Genomic DNA, 25,504 nt, shown 5'->3' with positions numbered 1-25,504 from the left:
ATCTATGTGGAGTATTCCCTTCCTAAATATTCAAGTCGTGTCCTGCACTCAGAGATATTTTGGGTACTCTAGCTTGACTGCTGAGGACTTTCCTCTTTAAATCACCCTCGAAGTTTTTCCTCAGTATTCAGAAAACCAGAATCCTACACAAGTGTTTTTAAAACCAGAACATTATAAGAAGGTTGCTATGGCAAGCAAGAAACAAAGGGTGCAGGTTCCTGGATTTATAACAATAAAGGTCATACGAATACATTTTTTTAAACCAGCCAGACTTAAAAAAAAGAATTTGATGAGCTGTCAATCAGGTGTCATTTTTGCATTGACCACCAGAGGGCGCTGACCATCAAAGAGACAGATGCAGCTAAGCCTTGGCTGCCTCTCTAGACAGAATGATGCAGTGATCCTGGCTGCATACAAGGTGTTTGTCCGTGTGTCTGTCTGCCTTCTGTAGTGAGGCATAGGAAAGATCAAAGCAACCATTTTGAGGTTTGATTCCCCCCGTGTGCAAAAAAATCAAGCATCTTAGACAAGTCTTAGGAATATGCTGGAAACTTCACATTCAGGACTTTGCTGGACACACTTCCTTTTGGGAACAGTCCAGGGGTGTGTAGGCGGGCTTGGGCCAAAGTGACGCCACCACTGGCGATCTGGCTCCTATCCCTGCGTGATCCTGTGTGGGGGTGTAATCCTCCCCGTTCCCGGGGATCCTGTGCAATTTCCGGGGCTTCTCCAGGAGTCCGGCACTAGACACAAACCCTGCAGAGTAACAGACACTTCCGTAGAACCATGCGTTGCACTAGCCCTTAGCTGCTGCGAATGAAATAGCTAAACACGGAGAGTTAAATGGGAGTTTTGAAAGCTCCCTTCTTTGCTCTTTATCCATCAATGCATAAAAAAGCCCAGCTTAGCCGCGAGAGCTACAGATGTGCACCAGGGGCACTCTAAAGAGGGTAACTGCCTTGACTCCAGAGGTCTGTGTGCACGCGTCCTTTCTTCACCTGTACTTTGGGTGCTCCTCGCTTCCCGATGATGGCCCCCCAAGGAGGGAGCCTGGATTCTGTTTGTTTTTTTTACTAGGTGAATTTACGTGGAAATCTTTCTGGCTGAAGCATTTTATAGTAAATAGCTGATAAATGACTTCCATGTGGAATACACTTTGTCAGCAATTTAGGAAGCCATGCAGATTTATTTTCAGGGAACTCGGGCTCCTTTTCGAACCCATTACCCTTGTGCCAACTAAGTAAAATCTGCCTTCCTCCTATTCTTTGGGAGTCCTGAACCATGGCATAAAGGAATTTGCAAAACACTTGCAGGAATTAATAATTGCATTCTCTCGCTTATTATGCAAAGCCTTATTAGAGCAGAGGAATTAAGGTTTCCATAAATTATGGTTCCAGAAGGTCCGGTACGTCTGGCTTCAGTAAGCCCTTGTAACAGCAGCACAAAGAGGATCAAATATTCCAGGGCTCAGGCTTCATCCTTTCCTTGTCCAGAGATAATTCAAAGAGTTGCTCTTCATTAGTGCCGTTGGCAAGCTGCCTGCAGTTTCTTTTGGGGTCTGCTGTGAGCCTAATGATGCAGAACAATGGTGTTGCCTCTTGTTGCACACAGACCTCACTGTAGCTTTAATCACATTAGAAAACAACAACAGCCCAGGAACTTGCCTGGTCATTAAAGGGCGTTGCAAAGAGGGCGGACACCTTCGTGGTCAGCGCCATGCATTAACAGGTGCGCCAGGATCTTTGGAGCCCCTGAGTACTTCTGAGGAGAAGACTGGACAAGCCTTCTGCCTACAGGAGGGTTGAGAGCCAGTCTTTATGCTTTTATAATAACGGCCTTGTCCTGGGTGGAGGTATCGAGGCAGCCCTGCCTGCTGGAAACTTGAATTTTAAGTTAGCAGTTGCTTCTTGCTTCAGAAAACTTTAGCCATTGTCAGGTGACTGTGAGTGCTTGGTGAAGGGGAAGAAGGAAAGGAGGGGGCATGAAGGTTGCAGGGGGTGCAGTCTGCTACTTGCATAGATAAGTGGCACGGGAGAGCTCATGCTCTGGAGGAAATGGGATGGCGAGCCTCACAGCTCTGCAGCAGGGTGTGGAAATACTAAGGGTGGTGATCAGCTTAGGGGGACTACAGGATTGGAAGATCTGGCTGTTGGCTTGATGTCAGTGACTCTACACCAAATGATACCCTGCACCTACCCACCCACCTCTCGTAACACCCATCAGGGACTCCTGATACCATGGTGGCCTTTGCATAGGCAATAGGGAAATAATTCAGGTTGGAACTTGGGCGTCAAACTGGACATTGTAGCCAATACATCCCCTGATGCAGTATTAATTGTGACATCTTCCACATGGTGTGCCTTGCACTTAGGATGCACCAGTACTGTAGAAGTTTTTCTGTCACAGCCACACAACCACGTGAAGAGATAGGTGACGCTATTATCTCTAGTTCAGAGATGAAGAAACTTAACAAACCCAGGAATTGTGGGTGGGCTGGGATGGCATCTTCTCTGTGACTCCTGGGTCGGTGAATCTTTTCTTGGACAAACCTTTTGCAGCATTGTTCAAGAACAGAGGAGCAACCTCATAGGGAACACTTGGTAGGTCTTGTTGAAAGTGCTCTTTCCTTTTGGGGGCTATAGAGCCAGTATTCTCCCCACGGGGCCTGTCACCTCTTGAAGAGAGTTTCTGTGCAGCTTCTGGTCCACCACATCATGAGGAGAGCATGGTGGGCAAAGGGTAGCACCAAGTTCCCATTAACTTCCTCGTGGCTTTTAGGACAGATGATTCAGAAAGCTCTGGCCCTTTGCAATAACAGGAAATATATAATAGGTGGATTTGTGGCTTCTGAGCTACTTGAAAGTTATGAGGTCTCAAAGTTTTTGCTTTATGAAACTGTGTCATGGTGGAAAACAGAAGACATACACATTGATGCTTCTGTTCTAAGTCAACCTATGAACTGGTTGGCCAGAAAAACCCAGATGTCGATAGTAAATAGTAATCAGGATCAGCAAGTTTGTGGAGCAGCCTGGAAACTCGACTGTACCCAATCCTGCATTCATATTTAATTAGCAACATGTACTGCTCAATTAGATGGGTTTGCTGCCGGAGAGTGGAGCCCCGCGAGTCTGCTGAGAATCGGCCGGGTTGTGATATGATTGAGCACGGCCAGAGTCAATGGCAGCTAATTGGATGAACATAAACTTGACCCCACACAGCCGGCTGAACCTGGCAAAATGCTCCTGCAGGAAGGTCTGTGTGTGCGCCTCAGCAACCTGACAATTCCAAAAGCCTTATTTCTGAAGCTGTTCTACATTATGAATCCACGTAAGCAAAGCAGGGTTGAAAAAAGAAGGTCCACCTCTTCCCACCTTGACACACCACACAGGGGCCCTTGACTGAGGACAGGACGGGTCGGTGGCTGAGTCAGGTCACTTCTTAAACGTGGCATTTATTGATCACCCACTGGTGTTTTCTTGCCAGTCAACAGTGGATCATAAAGCACTTTTATGGAGACCAAGAAATGCAAAGGGATGGCCTTGCCAGGGCTCCTGTCTGTGCACCTGTTTCCAGGTGGAAACTCTGACAGGTCAGAGAGGAGCTCCCTGCTTTTGCTGAGGGCTGAGGCCTACTTGCCACCACCCCAACTTAGGTGCGTCTCTCTGTGTCCCTCTGTGTGGAGCCTCCGTACTGGCTTCTGTAAGCTGTGGGGAAGGGACAAGAAACCTGCAGGACATGGTCAGGACCTAGGAGTCGCCGCTGCTGGCCTGAGGAGTGTGGTTTGGACCAGGGTGGGGTGCCGAGGGGATCCTAGACGTTTCTCTTACTCCTTGTGCAGCACACACAGCCCTGTCTGGGGACCCCAGCCCTCCCTGCTGCTCACTGGCCCGCTTACCTGGCCCACAAGACTCTCCCCATTGCCCTCTCGGGCCACTCCTGGCCTGTTCCTGCAGGCTCCTGCCCTGGTGCACACCCAGCTCCCCCTCGCTCTCAGCACCTGGACCTGGCTCTTCCCGTCCACCCACCATAGGCTTCACGGATCCGTCCTTGAGGACTTGGAAATCCCCCGCCCCTCCCTGTGTGCCCCACACCCTTCCTCCTTAGCCTCCTATCACCTGTATCCAACCCCTGTCCCCCAGGAAATAGCCCAGGAAGGAGGGGACTTTGCCCGGTTCTCTTTGGTACCCCAGTCCTGGCACCTGACCAGTGATTCCTGAGGACCTGGTGACAGGTTATACACTAACTTCTGGATGCGGACTGTACCAGGTGGTCCCAGTCTGGTCTAGAGGGGTCTTAGCAATGACGAATGAGTCCACAGCCAGGTCGCCAATGTCTTCCCTACACACAGCTCCACATGCCATGAGGCAGGTGGTACAGGGTCACAGGGGAGAGGACAGCCCCTCTCCGTGTCCCTGTCACCCGCCTGCCACGGCAAGCACAAAGAAACATATGAAAAAATGCAGCTTTAATAAATGACTTCTCTTTGCTCATTAATAATGCAGGAGAGGTCACGGTTAAATGGCAGAGAGGGGTGCGCAGAAGAATACCGTCAGCAGCTCCGTGTAATGGCACGACAGAGCCGAGCTCCCTGGCTGCTGTAGGACTGAGCCGTAGGGGCGGGAGCCCCTCTCTAGCACATCCCCTGCGCCCAGATGCCCGTTGTCATATATTGGGTAAATGCAGTCAGGCTGTGCCGCTGAACCTCAAGTCTGCCCTGAGAAATGTCAGGTGCGAGCCCTTCCCACTTGGAGGGACCTGCCCAGCTTCATTCACAAGGGCACATTGAATGGTACCTCCATTGGGGAACTTTGGGAGAAAGGTCCCTTTTCCCCCCGACCGGTCGCCTGCCTAGCAGGATCGATTTTATTCAAATACATCTGCTCCTCAGCGTATGATCAGGAATAAGCTGAGATAGTGTGGAATTGTGAGAAAAATGGCTAGAATCAGTGCAGAACTGGGCTTGCACACTGGTCTTTTATTTGACATTTTGTCAGGACACACAAGGAAGGCCTGGCTGGGTGTCGGAAGAGTCTCCAGCTGTTAGCTGACTCACTGGCTCTCCACGTCCTCGGCCCACGGGTCCTCTCCTAAGTTTTCTGTCACTACTGGGTCATCACGTCGGGTGGGCCGACCCATCTAAGTTCCGTGCATCCTCCAGGGAACTTCTGTTCTCAGTTGAACCAAAAGTCCCTGGACTTGAAAGGGCTCCTGAAGTTTCCTGGCAGAATTTCTTTGTTGGGCGAGTCAGTAGCAGAGAAGTCACACCCCAACTCCTAGATGTAGATCAGAAGTGCAACTAACGGTTGATTAACACCAAAGAAGTTACTGTGGGTGAGGACGTTGTTCAAGTCCGTTGTTCTGTAATAGCTAGTTGACCAAAGGGAAACGGAAAGTCACAGCTGTCTGTAAAAGTTCGCTGGGGACATATATGGACATGTTGCTCACTGTTTCCAAAACACCCGGTGCCCTCCTGACTCTCCCAGCCGCCGCCTCCTGACCAAACTCCTCTCCATGGAGTACACAGGAAACCATCTCGGGGAAGAGAATTCCAGTGGTGTGCGCGAGGCTGGGCACAAGTCTCCCTCCAGGGGGGAATGGACGCGTAGGAGGGTCCTTGTGATATGAGCAAATCCTAATTTGCAGAATTCTGGGGGAGACAGATCGCTGTGTGAATGTCTTTCTGATCAGGAGATGGATAGCGGCCACCATGTGGGACATTGTGATTTATGGAGCCTACATCTGGGGGGCTCTCAGGACCTGCCCGGGTCTGTCCATGAAACATCATCAGTGGTCCATCTTCAGTGATTCTTGGTGGATGTGTTTGGAAATCTGTCGTGTGGTCACCTTCTTTGCTGCTGTGACCAGCGGAGCTGACAAGAACAAAGTAAACAAGCAGCTTCCTTTGGGGCTCACGGTTTCAGAGGTCTCAGTCCACAGTTGGCCAACCGCATCCTCTGGGGCCTGAGGGGAGGCAGAACATCATGGCGGGACAGTGTGGCGGAGGAAAGCGCTCAGGATAGGGCACCAGGAAGCAGGGAGAGACTGACTACCATCAGCTCACAAAATACAAACCCCAGGGACCCACCTCTTGCAGCCACACCCCACCTGCCTGGAGTCACCACCCAGTTATTCCCTGTCAGGGACTGATGCACTGGTTAGGCTGAGACTCTCCCAGCCCAATCATCTCACTCTGAACCATCTCGCCCTGTCACATGAGCGTTGGGGGACACCTCCTGCAGAATTCCTATCAGGCATGTTTAGAAGGTATAGCTGAGTGACCCCCAGTGTCTTTGCCCCCTTAGTATCCACCCCAGCTCTCTCTCACTTTTTCCCTATTTGACATTCAGCTTGTCACGGTGAGAGAATGCAGAGAATAGGAAGCTCCTTCTTTCCTAGATGGGTCTCCCGTACAGAACCTCCCCCTGCAAGAATTCTCACACTCACCCTGAGGGCTGCTTTCCACTCCCACAGTGTGGGTACTGCTGGGCTGGGGACCTCCAGAGATAGGACATTGGAGTTACTCTGTAGGACCCACTCGTCCACGTTGGTCTCATTCTGTGCAAAACTCATGTAAATGAATATAAACAGGATGCACATAAGTATGAGATTCTGAAAATATGTGTAAGAACATGTAGAAGTTCAAAAATGTGACAGTGAATGTGCCTATGTACGTGAATATCAATGTGTGTGAGAACATCATTAGGTATGAAATCAATATTGACAAGTTGAGGGAAAAGACGCATTAGGTATGAAGGGACCTAATGAGGGGGAGACTAGACTATGGTACTTGAGATTAAACCCAGAAGTACTTTACTATGAGCAACATCCACGGCCCTTTTTACTTTACCAGAATCTCACTAACTTGCTGAGGCTTGCAATCCCCCCGACTCAGCCTCCTGAGCCCCTGGGATTACAAGTACCCTTGTTCCTAAACCCAGCATCTCATATATTCTGAGAGCCCATTTGCCTAAATTTTAGTTCTACATACTGTTATGATTGTTTGATTAGTCGTGCCTAATTTATAAATGTAGAGTACACATTGAATTCAGTGGTCTCAGGCGTTTATTGGGGGTTCTTGGAACACACTTCCTGCATAAAATGGGGCTACTGTTCACTTCTCAACTTTCAGGGTAGAGAAGCTGTCGGTGCTTCACATCCCTGCCTGCATTTGGAATCTGTTAATTTCTTAATTCTGTCATGGTGGTTGAAATTGGCTTTATTCTGATCATTAATAAGGAACTTATTTATTTTTCTCTGTATATGGCCCTCTTAACGTGCGCCGTGCCTGTTCCCGCCCATTTCTCTATTGGACTTTTTCATCCTTCGCTGTTGGTTTGTAGGATTTAAAGCTGGGGTCTGGATGCCGACGCCTTCCCTCAGGTAGCAGCTGGTCTTTGTGTGAACCTCATCCCTTCACTTAACATAGTCACAAGGAACAACTTCAAGAGAGACGGAAAAACATGTGTCTTTTTGTGGGAAGGTGTGTTTTCTCTACCTCCTCTCCTGTACTTTTTTCCCCAGAGTATTTTATACAAGATCCTAGATGACGGTTTCTCCAGTGGCTCTCTGTGGGGGGTGCTGTTGGAGTCCAACCTTCTGATTTACATAAAGGGCTTTTCTAGTGGCACTTGTAGAAAAGCCCATCACCTCTTCCCCGTAAGGGAACGTGCCAGTTTGACCTTGTGGATGGGGTTGTGGTTGCTTCGGTGCCTGGCTGTCCTTGGCGCCCTGTTCATCTGGGGTTCCGTTGTGATGCAAAGAACACTGGGTGGCATTGCCATAAGGCCGTGCCCCTCTTCTCAAAGGTGTGGTGGGCTAGCTGTAGCATTCTCTGTTATGCATCTTTTCCCTCAACTTGTCAATATTGATTTCAAAATATTGAAAGTGTCCTACCTGGAATTCTTAAGGAAATCACCAACGGCAATCGGGGGAGAAGGGATTGGTGGGTCGTAGGGGCCTTTAAAAAGGACAAAATGTGGCTTTATTTTTCTTAGTACAAAGTGTTCTGTATTGTACAAGAAGAGACATCTGTATGGTTCCAGTTGAAGGTAGTATTTTTACATTAGCAGTTGCATGTTCCAAGCTAAGGAAGTCGGAGGCAAACAGGCAACCCAAGTAACAAATCCGCACGGTTCACAGCATTCAGCCACTGGACACAGAGTTAATTTGTCAGCCGTCCCGGGGAATGACAGTTTTCTCCCTGTGCGCAGGCGGTTTACCACAACAGAGACAGGGTCCATGGGGCGAGACGTGACAGTTAGTTGTTCCCGTCTTCCACCCCAAATGTCCATAGTGGTGTGGCGTGCATTTCAATCAAAGAAAGCTCTAAAGAATAGCAAGCAATCTTACTTTGTCAAGCAGCTGTTTTCTAGTAGAGAGAATCACTGTCCTCCATGGCAATACTTGGGCACACCTGCTTCTGCTCTTTTCTTGGTGCCAGAGTCACAGCAGTACCTTACATCTGCATGAGGCTCCCTTTTACCTGGTTGTGAGTGGCCTGTCACCAACAACTTACAAGCCACCGCTGCACACTTCGCCTTGGGCTCCCGGCTGCGTCTCAAGGCCGCTCCAGTGTTCCTGGGATCATTCCTTCTTTCGGCTTGCAGTTTTTTCTTTCCTTGGCAACTTTCTAAATCTAAGATTGGTAGTCCTGGGGATCAACCAGCCACCGTCCCCATTCCCCCAGAGGAGAAGGGAAAGTTCCAGTGGTCCGTTCTTGGTGTTGGAACTACACCACCCTCACACCAGGAATGGCTGTAGAGTGCAGTGAACACGCGGGGCCTCATGCACAGAACCTCAGAAGTATAGGTCCTGTTGTTGTTTCCATGGCAACCAAGGGCTAGAGGAGTTAAGTAACTTGTCTGGGGTCACACAGCTGCGTGAGTCAGGGTCTGGCCTCCCAGGGATTCTTCAGCAGCCAGCGTCTCCCTCCAGGGTTCCCAGCAAGGTGAGCTCCTGTCCTCCTGCATTCTGGAGAGAAGGGGTCACAAATTAAATACGATCCTAGAGTAGAGGCTCCAGCGATAGGTGGCTGAACAGCCAACGCATAACAGAAAGACCTGAATGAGAGAGAGACTGCTTAACACCACCTCCGTTCTGGAGGAGAAGCCAAGTGAGGTGTCAGTGCTGAGTAGGAGAGGGATTCTGTTTGCAGGTCAACCCAGTTGTCCCAGGCACAGCGTTCATGGACGAGCAAAGGAGACCCCCTTTCCCACCGCCCCCTCTTTCTGAAAGGGGTAGAAGTGGGTTGTTCTCATAGTGAGGTCTCTGAGCATCTTTGACAGTGCCTCTGAAGCACAGGCACACGAGGCCTGCTTGTAATTCTAGGACACGAGGTGCCAGGGCATTCCTCGTACCTGAGGAGGGTCTGAGTGAGCTCTGTGCTTGGGAGCAGCTCCGAACACTGACCAGTGGTGTTGAACCTGCTGAGCAAGGCTGCGGAGAACCGGAGGGGGAAAGCCAGCAGTTCTAGAGTAGATAGGGGTGGGCCCAGAAAGGCCACCATGTATGGACATCCTTGGGTAGCACTGGAGAACAGGGCTTCCAGAAGTAATAAGGTCAAGGCAGGTTTACAATATGGAGAAGATACCCCTATTCAGGCATCTGTTCACCAGGTGATTGAATACCTCCAATGTGCCCAGCAGGGACCCCTTGACCTTACTGCCGTGGTCACTGAACAAGGGGATGGTTCCTAAGGTGCTTAGGCTGCCAAGCAGGAGCTGGAACCCAGTTGTGGCAGCCATGCTGGGCTTCCCAACCCATCAGAGCCACGTGGCAACACAAGGAGAGACATGTCACACCCTCTCCTATGACATCTTGTAAGCAGAGAGCACTTAGTTTCTGGGTGAGCCCAAGCTTGTCAGGTGCAGCTAGAGGACCCGACAGCACCTCTAACAGTGCTGTGTAGGCGGCGGAGTGTCACTCTATAAGTATACTTAAAGAAAGAAGTGCGTAGGAACGCAATCAAAATACGAAGCCCATATAGTCCCGACAGAAAAACCCCAATGGAGGAAACACGTGTTTTCCAATGATGAATTTAAAATGCACGTGTATTTAGACGTACATATTTCTGTAAACAAGAGAGCCATGTCACACCCTGACCCATTTGTACTCAGTCAGGACGACTACAGGGCCAGAAATGGCCCTTGTGCCCATTGACCTCACTGCAAAATGAGACCAGTGGTACCCAAGAAAAGCCGAGAGAGCGCTAGCTTCAGATGATGCTTTCAAATTCAACTAGGAAAAGCCCCAGAGCCACACTCCAGCAGGAGAAATGGGACTATTGCCTAAAGCAACCGCAGAGGCCTGTGCCACAGGATCCTTGCTTTGGCCACTAGCGATCCCGATGCTGCTTCTCCAACCCACATGACACTTGGTGGAGAGCCGTGTGCATCTCCACCCATGCTAACCACACTGAAGCGTCAGAACTCTAACTGCCACCCATCATCTGGCTCTGTCCTATGATAACTCTGCTCTTTAAAAAAAAGAGCTATATTCTTTTTTGTGAGCATCAGGTTTGGCATCTTCAAAATCATGGGCGCGTAACTCCCCCTCCCCAGTCTCCCACCCTCTAATTGCATTATCAAGTGTTCTGTTTGGTTCATTAATTCCTTCCCAGATGATTTCCTCCTGGTAGGTTTCTAGCAAATTCTGCCCGTGTCTCATAAATCATCTTAGAAAATGCTGCAGGTCTTGCCGTCACAGGGATTGAGCCCACCCGCTAATTCCTGGGCCCAGTTGCATTCTCCTTTCCCCAAAGCCACCCTTGTAGGTTCGTTATTAAAACTCTTAGACCACAGAGGAGAGCGTTCAGGATGGGGCTTCCCCTGGGCCACACCCCCTCCCAGAGCTACTCCAAATAACCTCTGGGAAGGTGTCTGTCTCTTCTTTGGCCCCTGAGATCCAGGGAGGTGGCCTGAAGGACCCCTGGCCTTGCTACCTTGTAATAAAAGTGGGACTCAGAAGATGGAGTCTCCCTGAGGCTTCAGGGTCCCATGTCCAGAGCGTGACAGTGGAAATGTACTTTAAAAGGCAGGACCGCACTCAGGTGAGGGGTAACCTGAGGAGTCCAGGAGGGTGGTAGGGGTGCCAGCCACCCTCTCTGTGGTCATCGAGAGGAATGCCCTGATTGACAGGTGAGGAGACAAAAGCCCAGCAGTGGGCCGCGGGTTCCTTGGCAGGAGGCATCCAGCGCGTCTCACCTGATGCACATGGGCAGGAGTCTGGTTTTGACCCAGGCCATCCAAACGCATCTTTCATTTACTTCTGCTTAGTAACATCTGTGTTGTGGGACTTGTGCGTACGTGCCAACTGTTTTCTGCAGCTAAAATATGGAATCATTCCACCATACTTATTTTCCAGAATTTAATCATAAAAAGGCGAGGATCAATTATTCTAATGCAGTCATACTTTAAGAACCCTTCAGTGCCTGGGAAATCAAGAGGGCGAGTCATTTCGTTTCCTATTTTATAGGTGATAAATATCCTAGAATGTCACCATTATTCTTTCTGTGCCATTTGTAAACTACATTTATAAATCTTGGAGGAAGAAGTACAAACTTAACTTTTGATTCATAAGGTTCTAAATCTCCCACCATAGCGCTCTCTCTCCAGTGTCAGCTGTTCCTATTCTTTTCCTGGATCCTTAAGAAAGCCAGTGGTTTCCAGAATTGTGCAGCCATTTCTCAGAGTGGCCATTAGGTGACTGTCCAGTTCAGTGTAGACAGCTTGGAATTTACATATTGCACTGGTAAAAGTTGCCTCTGGTTTGCAAGGAAGGGTCTCGGCAAACAGAATGTTCCAGCAGTTCTGAATTGTCTAGAGACATCTGGGACTGCTACTAAATGTAAGCCGTCCTCAAGGGACACTCAGCTGTACTGCAGGTGAAGCTTGGCCTGAAGTGTTATTCCTAGTTAGAAATAGATTTCAATGCAGCGGAGAGATGAATATTTTCTCCTGCAGCCTTAACTTCCCAAGTTGAGCAACTGTTTCCAATACTGCATTTTGTCAAGGTTCAGGACAACCACAAAAGTGAGTGTGTGTGCTTTAATTTTGTGTGTCAACAGATAAGGAAAGAAGTGGTATCTCCGCCAGCATCACTCTCCAAAATGATGGTATGACTCCAACTCAGTAGCATAATATGTGCATCAGTCGCAACAAGAAAGTCTGAGTCATGAGGGGTCGTCCTGTAACCTTGTTCTTCTTGGAGACAGGTAACAGGGCTTGGGAGAACATGTTGCAAATGTTGACCATTACTACCTCACCGCGCACTGTCCACATCCATTAAAGGTCAGACCTAGGAACAGAGGGAGTTTGCAACAGGCATGGTTTGGACTTTTTTCCGCAGTATGACTCTGATTCTAACACAGTCATGTGAAGAACTGAGCGCTTTAGGATGAGTGGGTGGCGTTTCCCCAGTAGGTGTGGGGAGTATGTGTCCTGTTTTTGCAAAAGGTGTTGAGATACAAGATTCTGTGATTTTTCTAACCAGGCAGCAGAATCTACCAGTGTTTTTATCCTCCTCAGGGCAGAGGTGTGTGATTCAGAGACTTATTAGGAAGCCCAGGATCCCAGAATAATAGTGAGTGGGGGATGTGCCTGAGAAGCTGGGACCACAGCAGAGAGCCTGCAATCGCAGAGCATGGTGGGAGCAGGGGACATTCCTGGGCAGCCTGGGACCGATGTCGGTCCTCCTCGTCCAAGTCTTTGAAACCTAGCATTCGGGATTCAATACCTCCCCTGGTATTTCAGCCTAAAAAGCTGAATTTGGATGAAGAAACTAAGTTCAAGCTCTATAGACGACTGTTAAATTGTTAATAATCCTGAAGCAAGGACCTTGCCCTCCAAGTCTCAGCCTCCCCATTGAAAACAGAGTATCTCGGATCTGAGGCTCCAATTCCTCCACCTCTCGCACCCCTGTGGGTCCACAACAGGGGATCCCCCTGTCCTGCGGTCTATTCCTCACACAGAGGCCAGCGTCATGTGGCTAAAACGGTACAGACCTGCAGATGTGTGCTGGGTCCTGCCAGTCATCCCGTAGCCTCATAAATCATCCCAGAGTCATTGTGAGGGGTGTGTGTGTGCTGAAAACCTAAAAGCTACTCTCTTGGCCAATTTCTAACATGGAATATAATTCTATTCACTGCAGATGAAGTTTGGGGGGGAAAAAAGGGAAGGTAACCCTCTGAGATGCTGATTATGCTAATTTTCTTGACTATACTAATCGCGCTGCTCAGCACACAGTCGTCCTCAACAATTATTCAGTAATTAAATGAACGAGTAACTGTGTGTATGTAAGTGGGGTGCTTAATGCTTAGAAAATGCTTGGAAGTGTTTGCCAACATGATTCATTCACAACAGCAAAATGTAGGATTCTTGATAATCCAGTCCCTTCTGGTGGCTAGGAAAGTTTCAAATTCTAGCCCTGCTTTTTTAGTTTACGGCTGTCATGGAACTTTTTCAAATGCTGTTTAAGAAACTGGAGATGGGCCTGGCCCATGGTGGCAAACGCTCGTCATCCCAGCAGCTCAGGAGGCTGAGGCAGGAGGATCCCAAGTTCAAAGCCAGCCTCCTCAAAAGTGAGGCCCCGTCTCTAAGTAAGCCCCCCCAAAAGAAATTGGAGATGTTAGAGAAGATCTATCATAATTCATTTAGAATGTTGATTACAGACAAGCCAACCAACGATGACTGTTAAAGGAAAAAAAAAAAAAAAGCTTGTTCTTTTAGACTGAGCTGGTTTGCAAGTGAATGCTGAGACCCTGGTGTAAGACTTCCACTCTTTAGTTCAAGGATGCCCGTGGCTCTAATGTGAGTGGTACTGCTTGGCCTGCCTGACATGAGTTCCGACCTGGGTGATCCACATCATCATTTTGTTTCTTTGGATAAAAAATTAAAAAGATGTAAAACCTCCATGGAGAATACACAAAAATTTTGAGGTGCAGATCCCTAAAAGTCAGCAAGTTTCACTTGCTGTGAAATAGCTTGGACCCGGGGTGTAAGTTGCTCTTTGTCTTAACAAGATAATGACAGTTCCTAAGACAGAGCATCCAGTAAGCATTTTTCACAAGTTGCTTTTGTCCCAATGGTACTCTTGTCAGGGGTGTCCCCCAGCATCAGCAGGATGTTTGCAAGACGCAGCAGTTGGAGGAGCAGATACTTCGCTAGCTGAGGTCTTGGTCAGTTTCTTGCTGTCTATTCCCCTTCAAGGTGCTGGGGCAGGAAGGGCGGGTTCTCTGCTCTTCCTTCTGAAGGGGATGCCGCTGTCACAGCGAGGACTAGAAAGGGTTCCAGGCTGGGCCAACCAGGTGTCTGGCAAAGCCCCCGCGTCCACACCCGGGCATGTGCAAGCAGTGCCTGCTAGAGATTCCTGTCCCCAGAGCATCTGTGCTTCCCCTGGCCCCACTTCTCCCTATTGCTCGTCGTGGTGCCCTGGGGACACCTCCCGCTGTTTGGGGATCAGGGCAGGTAGCTCAGTGGTTGGAACAGCCCTGGGCCCAAACTATCTCAACTTTCAGACTGTATGACTTTTGGGGTCTTGTTTCCTTGTCTTAGAAGCAGAGGCAAAACCACCTAGCACACAGGGGGGAGCCGAGCACCGACTCCCAGCAAGTGGAGTTGAGAACGTCACCTCCCAAGGTGGGCCCCAGGAGAGGCCTTCTCCCTTACACAGATGTGATCATCTGTTTCCATGGGGGCTCTGATGTGGTTTATCTGGAATGTGATTTTTAGGAGCTCAATAGAGGGTAATAATTCCTGTAAGTGACATTGTACAGGGAATGAACTCAGGGTCACTGAGCCACAGCCTCATTTAACTTACTGAGGCTGGCTTTGAACTCACAATCCTCCCAAGCTGCTGGGATTACAGGTGTGCACCACCATGCCCAGCTGTCCTGGTTTCTTTACAGGGACTATTGCTCACCCTGTCTTCAGATGAGGTACATCAGAGGCTTGAGTACCTCATCCAAGTGTTAAGTCCCACAGCTGGCGGTGGGCACTTTGATTATATCACTGAGTTGTTACCTAGAGGTACAGACTTGAGTGACCATGTTCGGTAGCGGTCATTGAGGCACACAGAGCAAATTATGCAAATGGCACAGCAAAAACTCAACCCCCTGCCTAAGCCCCAAGTCACTAGCTTCTGTTACCATGGCCAGGTACTGAGGGCATGACAAGTACTAGCATTGACCCCAGCAATCTGTCACAGGCACTGCTCCAGGACATGGGCAGAGCCCCGTTAATTCCATCTCAACCTGGGGAGTTGGTTCGTGCCATTACCCACTCGACAGATCAGTAAGCTGAGGTCCCAGGGGTGAGCCCTCTGCTCAGGACATGAAATATACAGTTCCTGAGTGATTAAGCAGCCACATAAGCCCAGGCCAGCAGACCCCAGAGCCACAGCTGTCCACCTTGAGAGTGAGCCTTGTCGGTGGGCAGCACGTGCTCCTGGGCATTCTCATCCCTGAGGACCCTCCCCTGATTTTGAAACTGAAATCAGTGTGGTGACACAAAATGTAAGTCATGAACCACCCTTGACGTTCTTCAAACTGCATGACCACACTGCTGTGGCTGGAGCGTCTTCCTCCACATCTTTCCCTCTAATGATCAGAGGCCGAGGGGGTGGATTTCATTTTAGATTTATCCCAGATCTGTGACCCATAGGAAATGACAGGTAAACAGTTCCTGCGTCAGCTGTGACACACACACCTCATTACCTGTCCCTCCGCGTGTGGCTGCAGGCGACACTGCCCATGTTTCTCTTTCTGTCTCTACAATGGGACAGACCTTGCACCTGCCCCGTGGGGACTGAGTCAACATGGGCACAGTGCGTGGAAGAGAGTCAGGCTCGGGGGGGAGCCAGCCGCAGTACTGCCGCCCTCTGGCTACACCAGGTGAGCAGTGGCCACAGGGCCTGGCCATGTGGAGGGGCTCCGCTACCTATCATTCTGAGCTCCCGTTTCACAGGTGACGCCCTGGGCACTTTGCTTGATGCCCAGTCTGCACCTCCCTAAGCAGTTGGGGGCCTGTCTCTCTCCTGTGGCATCAGGGGAGGTTTCTTCACCTGAAGCAGACCACCTTGTCACCTGTGGGACAGAACCCAGGGACCGGGCAGAGCACCTTGCTCTTTGCACATGTTCCAAAACCTTTCTGGATCTCATTTTTCCTTCTTTCTACAAAGCAAACCTTAGTGAGAAACGGATCTGTCTAAAGCTAAGATCAACGCTGCCTCTCATTAAGTATATTTCTTATCGGCGCAGATAGTCGAGTCCCAGAGAAGAACAGGGAGGGGGATCTGACGGTACCTTGTTGCCACGGTCGCAGTGCTGGGTTTCCTAGAATGGGTCAAGTTGCTGCTTTAAAGTATCCGGACAGTGTAAAGCCTTGTGTCTTTATTTTAAGCGTCCCAGTGCAAACAGACTAGTGGACACGTGAGTGCCGTCACTTAAGATGAGACTTGGGGTGTGGATATGAGAGAGGTGCTGACTGAGGTGGGAGACTCATACTTGTCTTGAAAAATTAAGCATATATATGCGGGGGGTGTTTTAGTCTGTTTCTTTAAGGCTCATCATTTGTTTCTTTACCACCTTCTAAATACAGGCTGTACATCCTATGAACCTCTTAGTAAAGGTTTTTAAAATGTGAGACACAAGGAAGACCCATCTAAGATGAAAATTACTAAGGCTACAACTTCATCTGTACAGGATTCTGGGAACGGATTCAGGAGGGATCGTGTACTCATGGAAACGCACCAGGTGCATTTAGAAGTTCCCATAGACTCCACAGAGATCCCTACTAGGGCCCAAAGCTACCCATACAGATCCAAGTTTTCACTACAGAGGACTTGAGATCTGTGACACTGTGGGCTATTCACAAAGGGAAGTACTGTCCACAGGCACACAGTATTGGAATCACGTTTGTCAAGACACATTCTCCAACTGCCATGATGCCTAGATAAGCTGCCTTCCCTCCATCGGGTATAAAACAGCCCATAAAATTGATATAAATTAAACAGAAGTTTCCGGGATCAAAAAAGCACTTTTTTATCCCACCTAAATCACAGCTCGAAACTGTAGTTTATGATAATAGATTCTATACTGGAAACAATAGACCATTGTGTAAGTTTTAATTAGTTTGAAAATATAGGTGTGATGTTTTATAGGATGAAACCACTGCCCCTGTATTTAATTAAATGATCCCTATAAAAGTAGGGTTTCTAGCCCAGGGCACGATTTACAGTGGGCCGAATTGAGAACTGCATTAGCATTTTACACTGGGTCATTTGAACATGTTGTAGCACTAGAGGGGATGGCGATGTGCTGATCCACTGAAGAGCTAACATCTATAAAGAGCTGCGTGTTTTCTAAGCTGAAGACAGGATGGTTTAAAATACCCCGAACTGCTTACAATGAAGTCATACAGAATATTGGGCCCCGGGGTGTTGAAAGGTGTCACTGCCTTAGAGTAGCAACCAGTGATATTTCAGGGGGACCGTGAACCTCTTTCTGGGCCATTGGACCAGCAAGTCTCCCTGCAGGTGCCGTCTCAGAGCAGCCTGGCCACCTCAGCTAAGTCAAATTCCTCCTCCTGCATTCTTCTGACCATTTCTTAAGTGGCACCCCCGGGAACACCTGCCAAGCGTTTCCTGCAAAGAGCAGTGGCCCCAGGAAGGAACCAGACCCTCTGCTACTGTCTTGTCCCAGGAGTGCTCACACCAGGCCCCTCCTGACGACTCCTTAGTGTCAGGTTCCATTTGCAACAGTGTAGCTTTGAGACTCACTGATTAGATTCACACCATAATTGCACCTCCGTCCTGGGGGGATGAGCCATAGGTGAATAACTTAGACATTTAATTTATAATAAAGTTTGCAATCAGCATTTCTTGTTCCCAAACATTCCATTTACTTGGTTTTAGAGCGGCATAAACGGTTTTAAAGGCAATCTGCTCAATTGGGCGAGTTAATGATATTTAATTTGACCGGGGCCAAACGTCACCGTTCGCACCCCCATCTCTAACCGCAGCCATCATCAGCGCCGCCGTTCCGTGTAATGTAGATGCGATGCTAATCCGGAGAATAAAGGCTGTCATTCTCGGTTGACTGCAGCACGCACTGGAGCCATCACCTTGCCGAGTCTCGCGGTGATGGGATTTCCAGGATGACAGTGTAATAAGTGTTATGTGCACAAGGTAATTCAAAACAAATTTGGCTGCAAAAATGGATCGTCTAGGGTAGTAAACGCCCGCCTCGTCACGTCGTCTTAAGGGAATGTAATGATCCCTAAAATACCTTGTCAAGAATCCTGCCTGGCAGGGGTCAAGTCCTGTAAAATTTATCTGTTGCGAGCCCCACTCCTCATCCCCGAGAATCCCAAGTCTAGGTCAGAAATATTCACATCTATGGGAAGCCCAGGAACATAGGAGGGCGAAGCCTCACAGCACATGCGAGACTCTTCACACCGCCCCCGAACAGGCTCAAGTGTGCGGCTTTCTTTTTGGAAGGTACAGGCGCTCCCTTAGCACTGAGAATGCATTTTTATTATTGCCACATTAGGCAATCTGAGTCAATCATCTATTTTGCATCTGAGGAAATAGTAAAATTGCGCTGAGCTCTTTAAGAAAGTTTTCCATCATTCAGAGGTGCTCCTAACACTAGACTGCTAGAATTATTCCCTAGGGGTTCTGACAGTCTTGCCCTTCCAGTGGACCCAGCCATAAGCAATGGTGACATTCTGCCCCAATAATGATGCCAAAAGGTCCACGAAAGCACATTTTTAGGTCTCCCCAAAGTTCCAGGTCACCCTCTGGGGCTGCAACGGGTATTCTTCCACATCCAGGTGCAGACATGCCCCCGGGTCCTTGCCCCCATGTCTTTAAACACCACCCAAGGGCAGACAGGAGGAGCCTTCAGTGACTGGGTAAACAGACACCCGGTCTCCTCCCGATGCCATTTAAATAGCCCCTCAGTGTGGTAGCACAGGGTTATGAAGTTCACTTAAACTCTAGTTGCCAAAGTTATGAGCCAATTGAACCAGTGCCTCTAATGAGAAAAGCCGTCTCCCTAGAGTAGAGTATTTTTCAATTGGCCCTAAAGACATACTCATGCCTCATCTTACACTGTCCCTCTGTGATGGTGTTTTGGACTGTGGGTCGTTCAAATCCCAGCCATGTGGCTTGAAACGTGTGCACGGCCGGATCCAGTGTGATGAGTGTGTAAGACAGAAGCTTCAAGCGCACACAGCGGTATTGCCAGAGCCCCGAATCTCAGAGTATCAGCATGACCTCTGACGCTGTTCCCAAGGTGCTGCACAAGTCTAAGGAACACATGCAGACCTATAGTCCAGAGAGAGGCCACCCCATTCCAATGTAACCACTGGAAAAAACCTCAAGCTCCCTAGCAGCTGCCCTTCTCCTCTCAGCCCATTACTTTACAAGCTCATATCTAAGTCCATCATTAGGCAGAAGGTGACTAACTCTCTTGGCAAAAAGCACAGAGGGAAGGTTGTGTGCTGACCGGCATCTGTCAGAATCAGGCGGGTCAGAGGGCGACTCCCAGGTCCAACTGCCCTCCTGTATCTTAGCTCTGGCTTTCTTGAGAACAGGAAGTTGAGGAAGATGCTGGGCTTAGGAAGAAAATCTCAGATCTGGGCAAAAGGCCAGGTGGTCCTGTGTAAATAGGGAATGGACAGGTTCTACACTCAGAAATCTTAATGTCCAACGTGACCACAAGTAAACACCTTGGGTAGGAGGGTGGTGCATTGGACACGTCTCCTACTTGTGCCATTAACTTGCAACTGCTTTTAGAATATTGTATTCTAATTCTGAAATCCAAAACATTCGAGTCATAGTGCTCGAAAAGCCTGGGATCTGAGAGCATTTTGGAGGTTGGGTCACTTTCATGGGGGACGCTCCGCCAGGGAAGGGTTAAGCAACTACTGCAAAATCCAGAAAAATACTCCAAACCCTTATGCATTTCTGGTCCTGGCATCTTGATAAAGGATACTCAGGTTGTACTTGACTCTTACCATCACACATCAGTGGCAGGATCAAGCTGGCCGCTCCGGTCCTGCCCAGTTTTTAAGTGGGATGGTGCAGCCCCTGCTTTATTTACCGGGACTGTTGACTCCTAGATTTGTCCTTCTGCATAAATAGACTGGGTCCCAGCCATTCCCAACCTCCATGGGAGTAATTCATTCCGGGCAACAAATCAGACATCTCTTCCTCCACTCAGTAGTTTTTACAAAGCGCCCCAGGAGTTGTTCCATAGTGTCAGAGCAAAAGGGTTTAGGAGACGCAGAAGCCCCCAACCCGTGCCCGCCCCAGAGCTGACAGCGACAAGCCCAGGGGGCCATCGTCCTTTGGCCATTCGTAAAGAATGAGCTGTTAACCTAAGAGTCCAACTCAGGAAAGCCCGTGAAAAGCAGTAGAACAAGTCAGCATCCTTCTCCAGAGGGTCTCAGGTACCTGTGAGCTGCCATTTGTACACACTTCATCCTTAATTTTACACAAAGCCAATCAGCTGACTGAAGAAAAATATTTTGGGCCTCATGTTTCCCATAATCCAATCATAAGGAGTCACCAGATTACCTGCACAAAATGTTACAACCAGAACACGAGTCCTTGGTTTTATGGGGAAGAGAGAGGAGGAATTAAAGAGGGGGACTTTGTGGTGCTTGGAATGACTTCATTTCTAGAAATAAAATTCTGCTTCCATCTTGCATGAGCTGCTCTACGGGTACCACTGCGTCGACTCCGTATTGATTGTAGCTTGGGGAACATCCTGAGCGCATCTGGCCCACCTTGCCCTAGTCACTTACTGGGGAGAAGGAGGTGAATGCTAGGTACTACCAGTCTCGTGGGACAGTGAGAAGTGTTGAGGCTCATCAGTAGACAGTAGGCGTTCAGTAAGTACAGGCACTGGGCCACAGTGTTGGTGAAGGTGGGAGACAAAGCTACACCTCCTGCCGTGGTGCATGTGTGGCTCCCCTCCGTGGTCAGTTGCTGTGCCCACTGATGGCCGGTGCTGTCCTTCATTCAATATTTTCAGTGGGCTTTTGAAGGAAAGCGAAGGACTGAAAGGTACAGGGCAGCGCGCAGTCACGTCCTTCAGAGGAAGCTCTCATCCCCCAACACAACTAGACACATGCCCGGCGCCGAAGCCTTGTGTCGTAATTAATTTCTAGTTAGCTATTATTGCCTGATAAAGTCTGGGAGCCTCGGGCTGGTCTTTTCTTTGCCAGGCAAGATTAGCAAGCGATGAAATTGCATTAAAAGCCATTCCAGGGGGAAGCCGGGACTCCCCTGCTGTGAGATTTATTATTTAGTGCCAGATCTGTAGACCTCTGCTGTCACCCCTTCCCACCAGACATTCTTTGGGAGTGCTCTGACCCCTACCACGTGGCCCTCCTGTTGGGCTACTCACACCCAAAAGCACTCGGGCCAGGGACTCGTCTTTCCGGTTTCTGCTCGATTCTAACCCTGCTCCACCCTAAACCTTTCTCAACAGGTCAACGGCAAAGATTTATCCAGAGCAACTCATGACCAGGCGGTGGAGGCCTTTAAGACAGCCAAAGAGCCCATCGTGGTCCAGGTATTGAGAAGGACGCCCCGGACCAAGATGTTCACTCCTCCAGCAGAGACCCAGCTGGTGGACGCTGGCACGCAGACCGACATCACCTTCGAGCACATCATGGCCTTGACGAAGATGTCCTCGCCCAGCCCACCCGGCCTGGACCCCTACCTTCTGCCAGAGGAGTAAGTAACCCTACTGTGACCAACTTGTCCCATAAAGAAAGGGAAGGTGAGAATGCTCCTCCTGGGTGCTCACATGTAACTATCGTCTATAGAGGCTGTAAATCGAATCCTGCTCAAAACCACTCTGACGTATTAATGACTTTATTATAAGCCCGGAGTGGAGTTGTTCAAATTACATTCCAAGAATGACATTACTTACCAAGGTTGTAAAAGTTGTTTTGGGAGTAAAACTTAATCACCGCACATGGTAATTTGAAGATTTTGTAGTTGCTACTGCGGGGAACGTTCAGTAGACGAGTCCTGGGGTGATGCTGTCTGCACCCGTGGCCCCCCTCAGGCAGCCGGGACTCTCCCCTCAGTGAGCAGAGTTCAGAACCTTCGCGTCAGATAAACCCGATGCTCAGACTAGTGCCTGACCCTGGACCTCATCTTGCCTGTACTGACAGGGGGGAGGAAAACAGTGTCAATCCCTAACTAACCAGGGGAGGCCCTGGCGTAGGGGCCGCTCAGGAAAGGGTGGCAGTAATCGTGCCCACAGGAAGGACGTCAAACATTCAGGAAAAGGTGAGGAGCAAGAAATTCCCTCAGTCCCACCCGTGACTGTGAAGGGAGCAGCCCCAGCTCAGTCCTCCCTGACTCAACAACAGCTTGGTGCGTTTTTTTGAGAGGTCTGTTCTCCTCTGCGGGGAAACCTGGGTACCTCCTGGTGGGCATCTGCAGCACCACCAAAGTACCTTCCCCTGCAGCTGATAGCACGAGACAGGGCCTCACCTGCCACTTCACGTGCAGAGAACGGTCACCTCCTTCCTTTCCCACCACAGTCCCTGCTACACAGGCAGGGCCAGTGAGCCCCAGCCCATTGTGGACATTACAGAGCACAACGGTGCCACTCCCGACTCTGGGATAGTGAACTGCCACAGGGACGGGCGGGCGAGCCTTTTAGAAGCCAAACCCCTAATTTCCTCTGAAGCCTAGTTAACAAGACAGGCCTTATCCCCCGGGGCGACTTGAGAAATGTCGGAAGAGTCCAGAGGTCAGGCCTCCTCGGTTCTGGCTGGGAGGCAGGAGCATGCGGAACAAGCAGGGAGCGGTTAAGTTGGTCAGAAAGCCCAGCCCCTCCAGCAGCGCACCTGGGACCTAGAAGCCTCTTAAGTGCAGGCCATGTATTTGTCTGATGGGCCCAGGACTCTGAAAGGCAGCCCTTATTGCAGTGACCACTCAAGCCTGAGCTGTTATTTCCAAGTTAAGTGCCACAGCCCACTGAAGGCTCTGACCTCTGAGGAGGTGAGGGCTGGGGTCACCAGCCAAGGCTTTCCGGAGCCACTGACCGAGCACGTTATAATTCCCACTGCCTTCACCCTAGAGGTTCCATTAAAGATGTTTCCAGAAGGGGATGGGCTCTGTGTCACAGGTGTTGTCCTAGAGAAATACGAGTATACGAGTGCGGGTCCACTTATCTGAATGGCACATGCAGGTCTGCATGTGCACACACGGCCCAGAGTTGTGTGGTCAAGTGCATTTCTGGGTAAGATCTGAAAAGACAGTGTCCTAGGTGACAGTGGAACAGCTTCAGTCGGGTCCTGGCACGGATCTTGAAATGCTGCCCAAGTCCAGCCTATTTCTCCCCAGAGATAACAAACCCAGCCCCTGCCCAGAGGCCAGGGTAGAGCTCAGTTACCTTGAACCCCATGATGTGGGCTGGGGCATGAGTCCAGAAACCAAGCCCACCCTACTTGAGCTTTGTATCTCAACTTCTTCCAGAAAGTGGACAGTGAGGAGAGTGGTGGAAGGGCCTCACCCTGGAACCTGGCCTTACCCATCTCTCGTCTCCTTGCAGGCACCCCTCGGCCCACGAGTACTACGATCCCAATGACTACATGGGGGACATGCACCAGGACATGGACAGGGAGGAGCTGGAGCTGGAGGTACGGAGCCCTTGTGTCAAGCACAGAATGCTGCTTGGTGCCAAGGGAAACTGTCAGAAGTCCCTTCCGTCATGAAGGGCACTTCTCTGCCCCTTCATATCAGGACAGAGCTCAGCAAGTCCTCAACCTGGGCTCCCTGTCATCTGCACACTCCTCCCCACTAGTAACCCCTCACCTCTATGTCATGGCCACCTGTCTCTCCAAGTGAGGGCTCAACAGCAGGGGAAAAGATGCTGTTCCACTGCTTCTTGTGCTCCAAGCTTGCTAACGAGAATCTTGAAGAAATTAAGCAAAGGCCAGAGAGGACTCTGGGTGGGGTTTTCTGGTGTTTGCTAAGTTCTACTTGTTGTTGTCCCTTTAGTAAGGGTAATAGGAAAAAAAGGACACCCAATTCCAGGGCGTGGTCGGCTGTGTCATATTTCAGTGTGTTTTCCCAGTCCACAAGTGTTTCTGGGAAGGTCATAGGCACCTTTTAAAGAGATCCCTGATGTTGACAGGGGAGCCGTTGGCCCCAAGAGAAGGTCGACCAGGGAAATCCCGCTGACACTGATCCAGTCTGAGGCCCAACCCCTGTGGGACCTGGGCCGCCCACTGAGCTCAAGGAGGTGTTTAGCCTCAGCAGGTTCCCAGCCAGTGACAGGCATCACTGAAGAGTTTTTAAAAAGCCTGTATTCCTCAAGCATCCCTTTCACGGCACCCAGACTTCTCCTTTCAAATTAGAGGATAAGATCAGTAACGATGGGCAGTCGCAACTAGAGCCAGCTGGTGTCAACAAGCCAGGTGACACTCTATTTGAGAATTTCACACCGTGCGTCTGGTCTACCCAGGAAAGGTAGCTGTGCTGTTTTTCTAAAGATAATAAGGATTCTGCCCCTGGCTTGCAGTGTCCTATCGGACCAGAAGCAGCTGAGGACTCCTAAACACGTGTCCTTTAAGTTGTTGACACACCTTCTTCCCAAAGAGAGTTCCCACCATCAAATCAATTTGGGAAATGCCAGGTTGGACAAAACAAGATTTTTTTTTTTTTATTTTTATGTGGTGCCAAGGATCGAACCTAGGGCCACAAGCACGCTACCGCTTGAGCCCCAAGACAGATTTTTAAGCGGAGTCCAGAACTCCTGACTCTTAAAATTATATGGGAACCTCCCTGGGGAAGAGAGGTGGACACAGTAGGCAGATTTCCCAAACCCCTCTCACCCAGTTAACATGCCTGTTTACATTTCCTCATTCTGTCTCTGGAACACTCTTGGAAGGGCTGATGATCTTGCCTTTATTTACATACATATGTATGAGTGTCAGGGATTGAATCCAGATGTCCTTAACCATTGGGCCACCTCTCCAGCCATTGCCGAGACCGGCTTTGAACTCATGATCCTCAGCTGCTGGGATTACAGGTGTGCACCACCACACCCAGGATGATCATCAAAAAGCAGAGTCAGCTAACTGACAAAACCGAGCTTCTCAAATACCTCAGGAGCTAGGTTTACAGACTTTCAACATCGAGTGCCTAAGCTTGCTTTTATTTTCACTTTCTCATACCTGTGAGGCTGTCATGGAAGCCAGCTGTCCCAGGACAAGTCCCATCCAGAAGCTATTGCACATGGTTTCAGTGTTCCTCGAGTCCCCACGGTATCTGCCTTACAGGTTTTTAAGTTGGTGTCACCCAGAACTGTTATCTAAACCAAGGTAGTTCCTATACCACTGTCTCAAGCACAAGTCAGCATCAACCACCATAAATAAAAAGTTTATACAGTGTTCAAGCCTGGTACTAAGCGCTGGTGCCTACCAGGGGCCTGCAACCCAGGCCACCACGTGCCGCTCTTCCGTTTCTCTGC

The 25,504-nt window shown here is 49.5% G+C and overlaps 1 protein-coding gene across 1 annotated transcript in view; it reads left to right on the top strand.

The window, feature by feature from the left end:
- Positions 1 to 25,504, top strand: part of Pdzrn3 (PDZ domain containing ring finger 3) — a 204,772-nt gene that overhangs the window by 168,218 nt on the left and 11,050 nt on the right. Inside the window, 2 exon segments of the mRNA XM_015494931.2 lie at positions 21,497 to 21,744; positions 23,582 to 23,669. Of these exon segments, the coding sequence (XP_015350417.2) occupies positions 21,497 to 21,744; positions 23,582 to 23,669 (336 nt within the window).

This window comes from Marmota marmota, unplaced genomic scaffold (genome assembly GCF_001458135.2).
Source record: "Marmota marmota marmota unplaced genomic scaffold, marMar, whole genome shotgun sequence".
Taxonomy (NCBI): domain Eukaryota; kingdom Metazoa; phylum Chordata; class Mammalia; order Rodentia; family Sciuridae; genus Marmota; species Marmota marmota.
The sequence above is the reverse complement of the archived record's forward strand: the minus strand, read 5'-3'. Positions and strand labels throughout refer to the sequence as shown.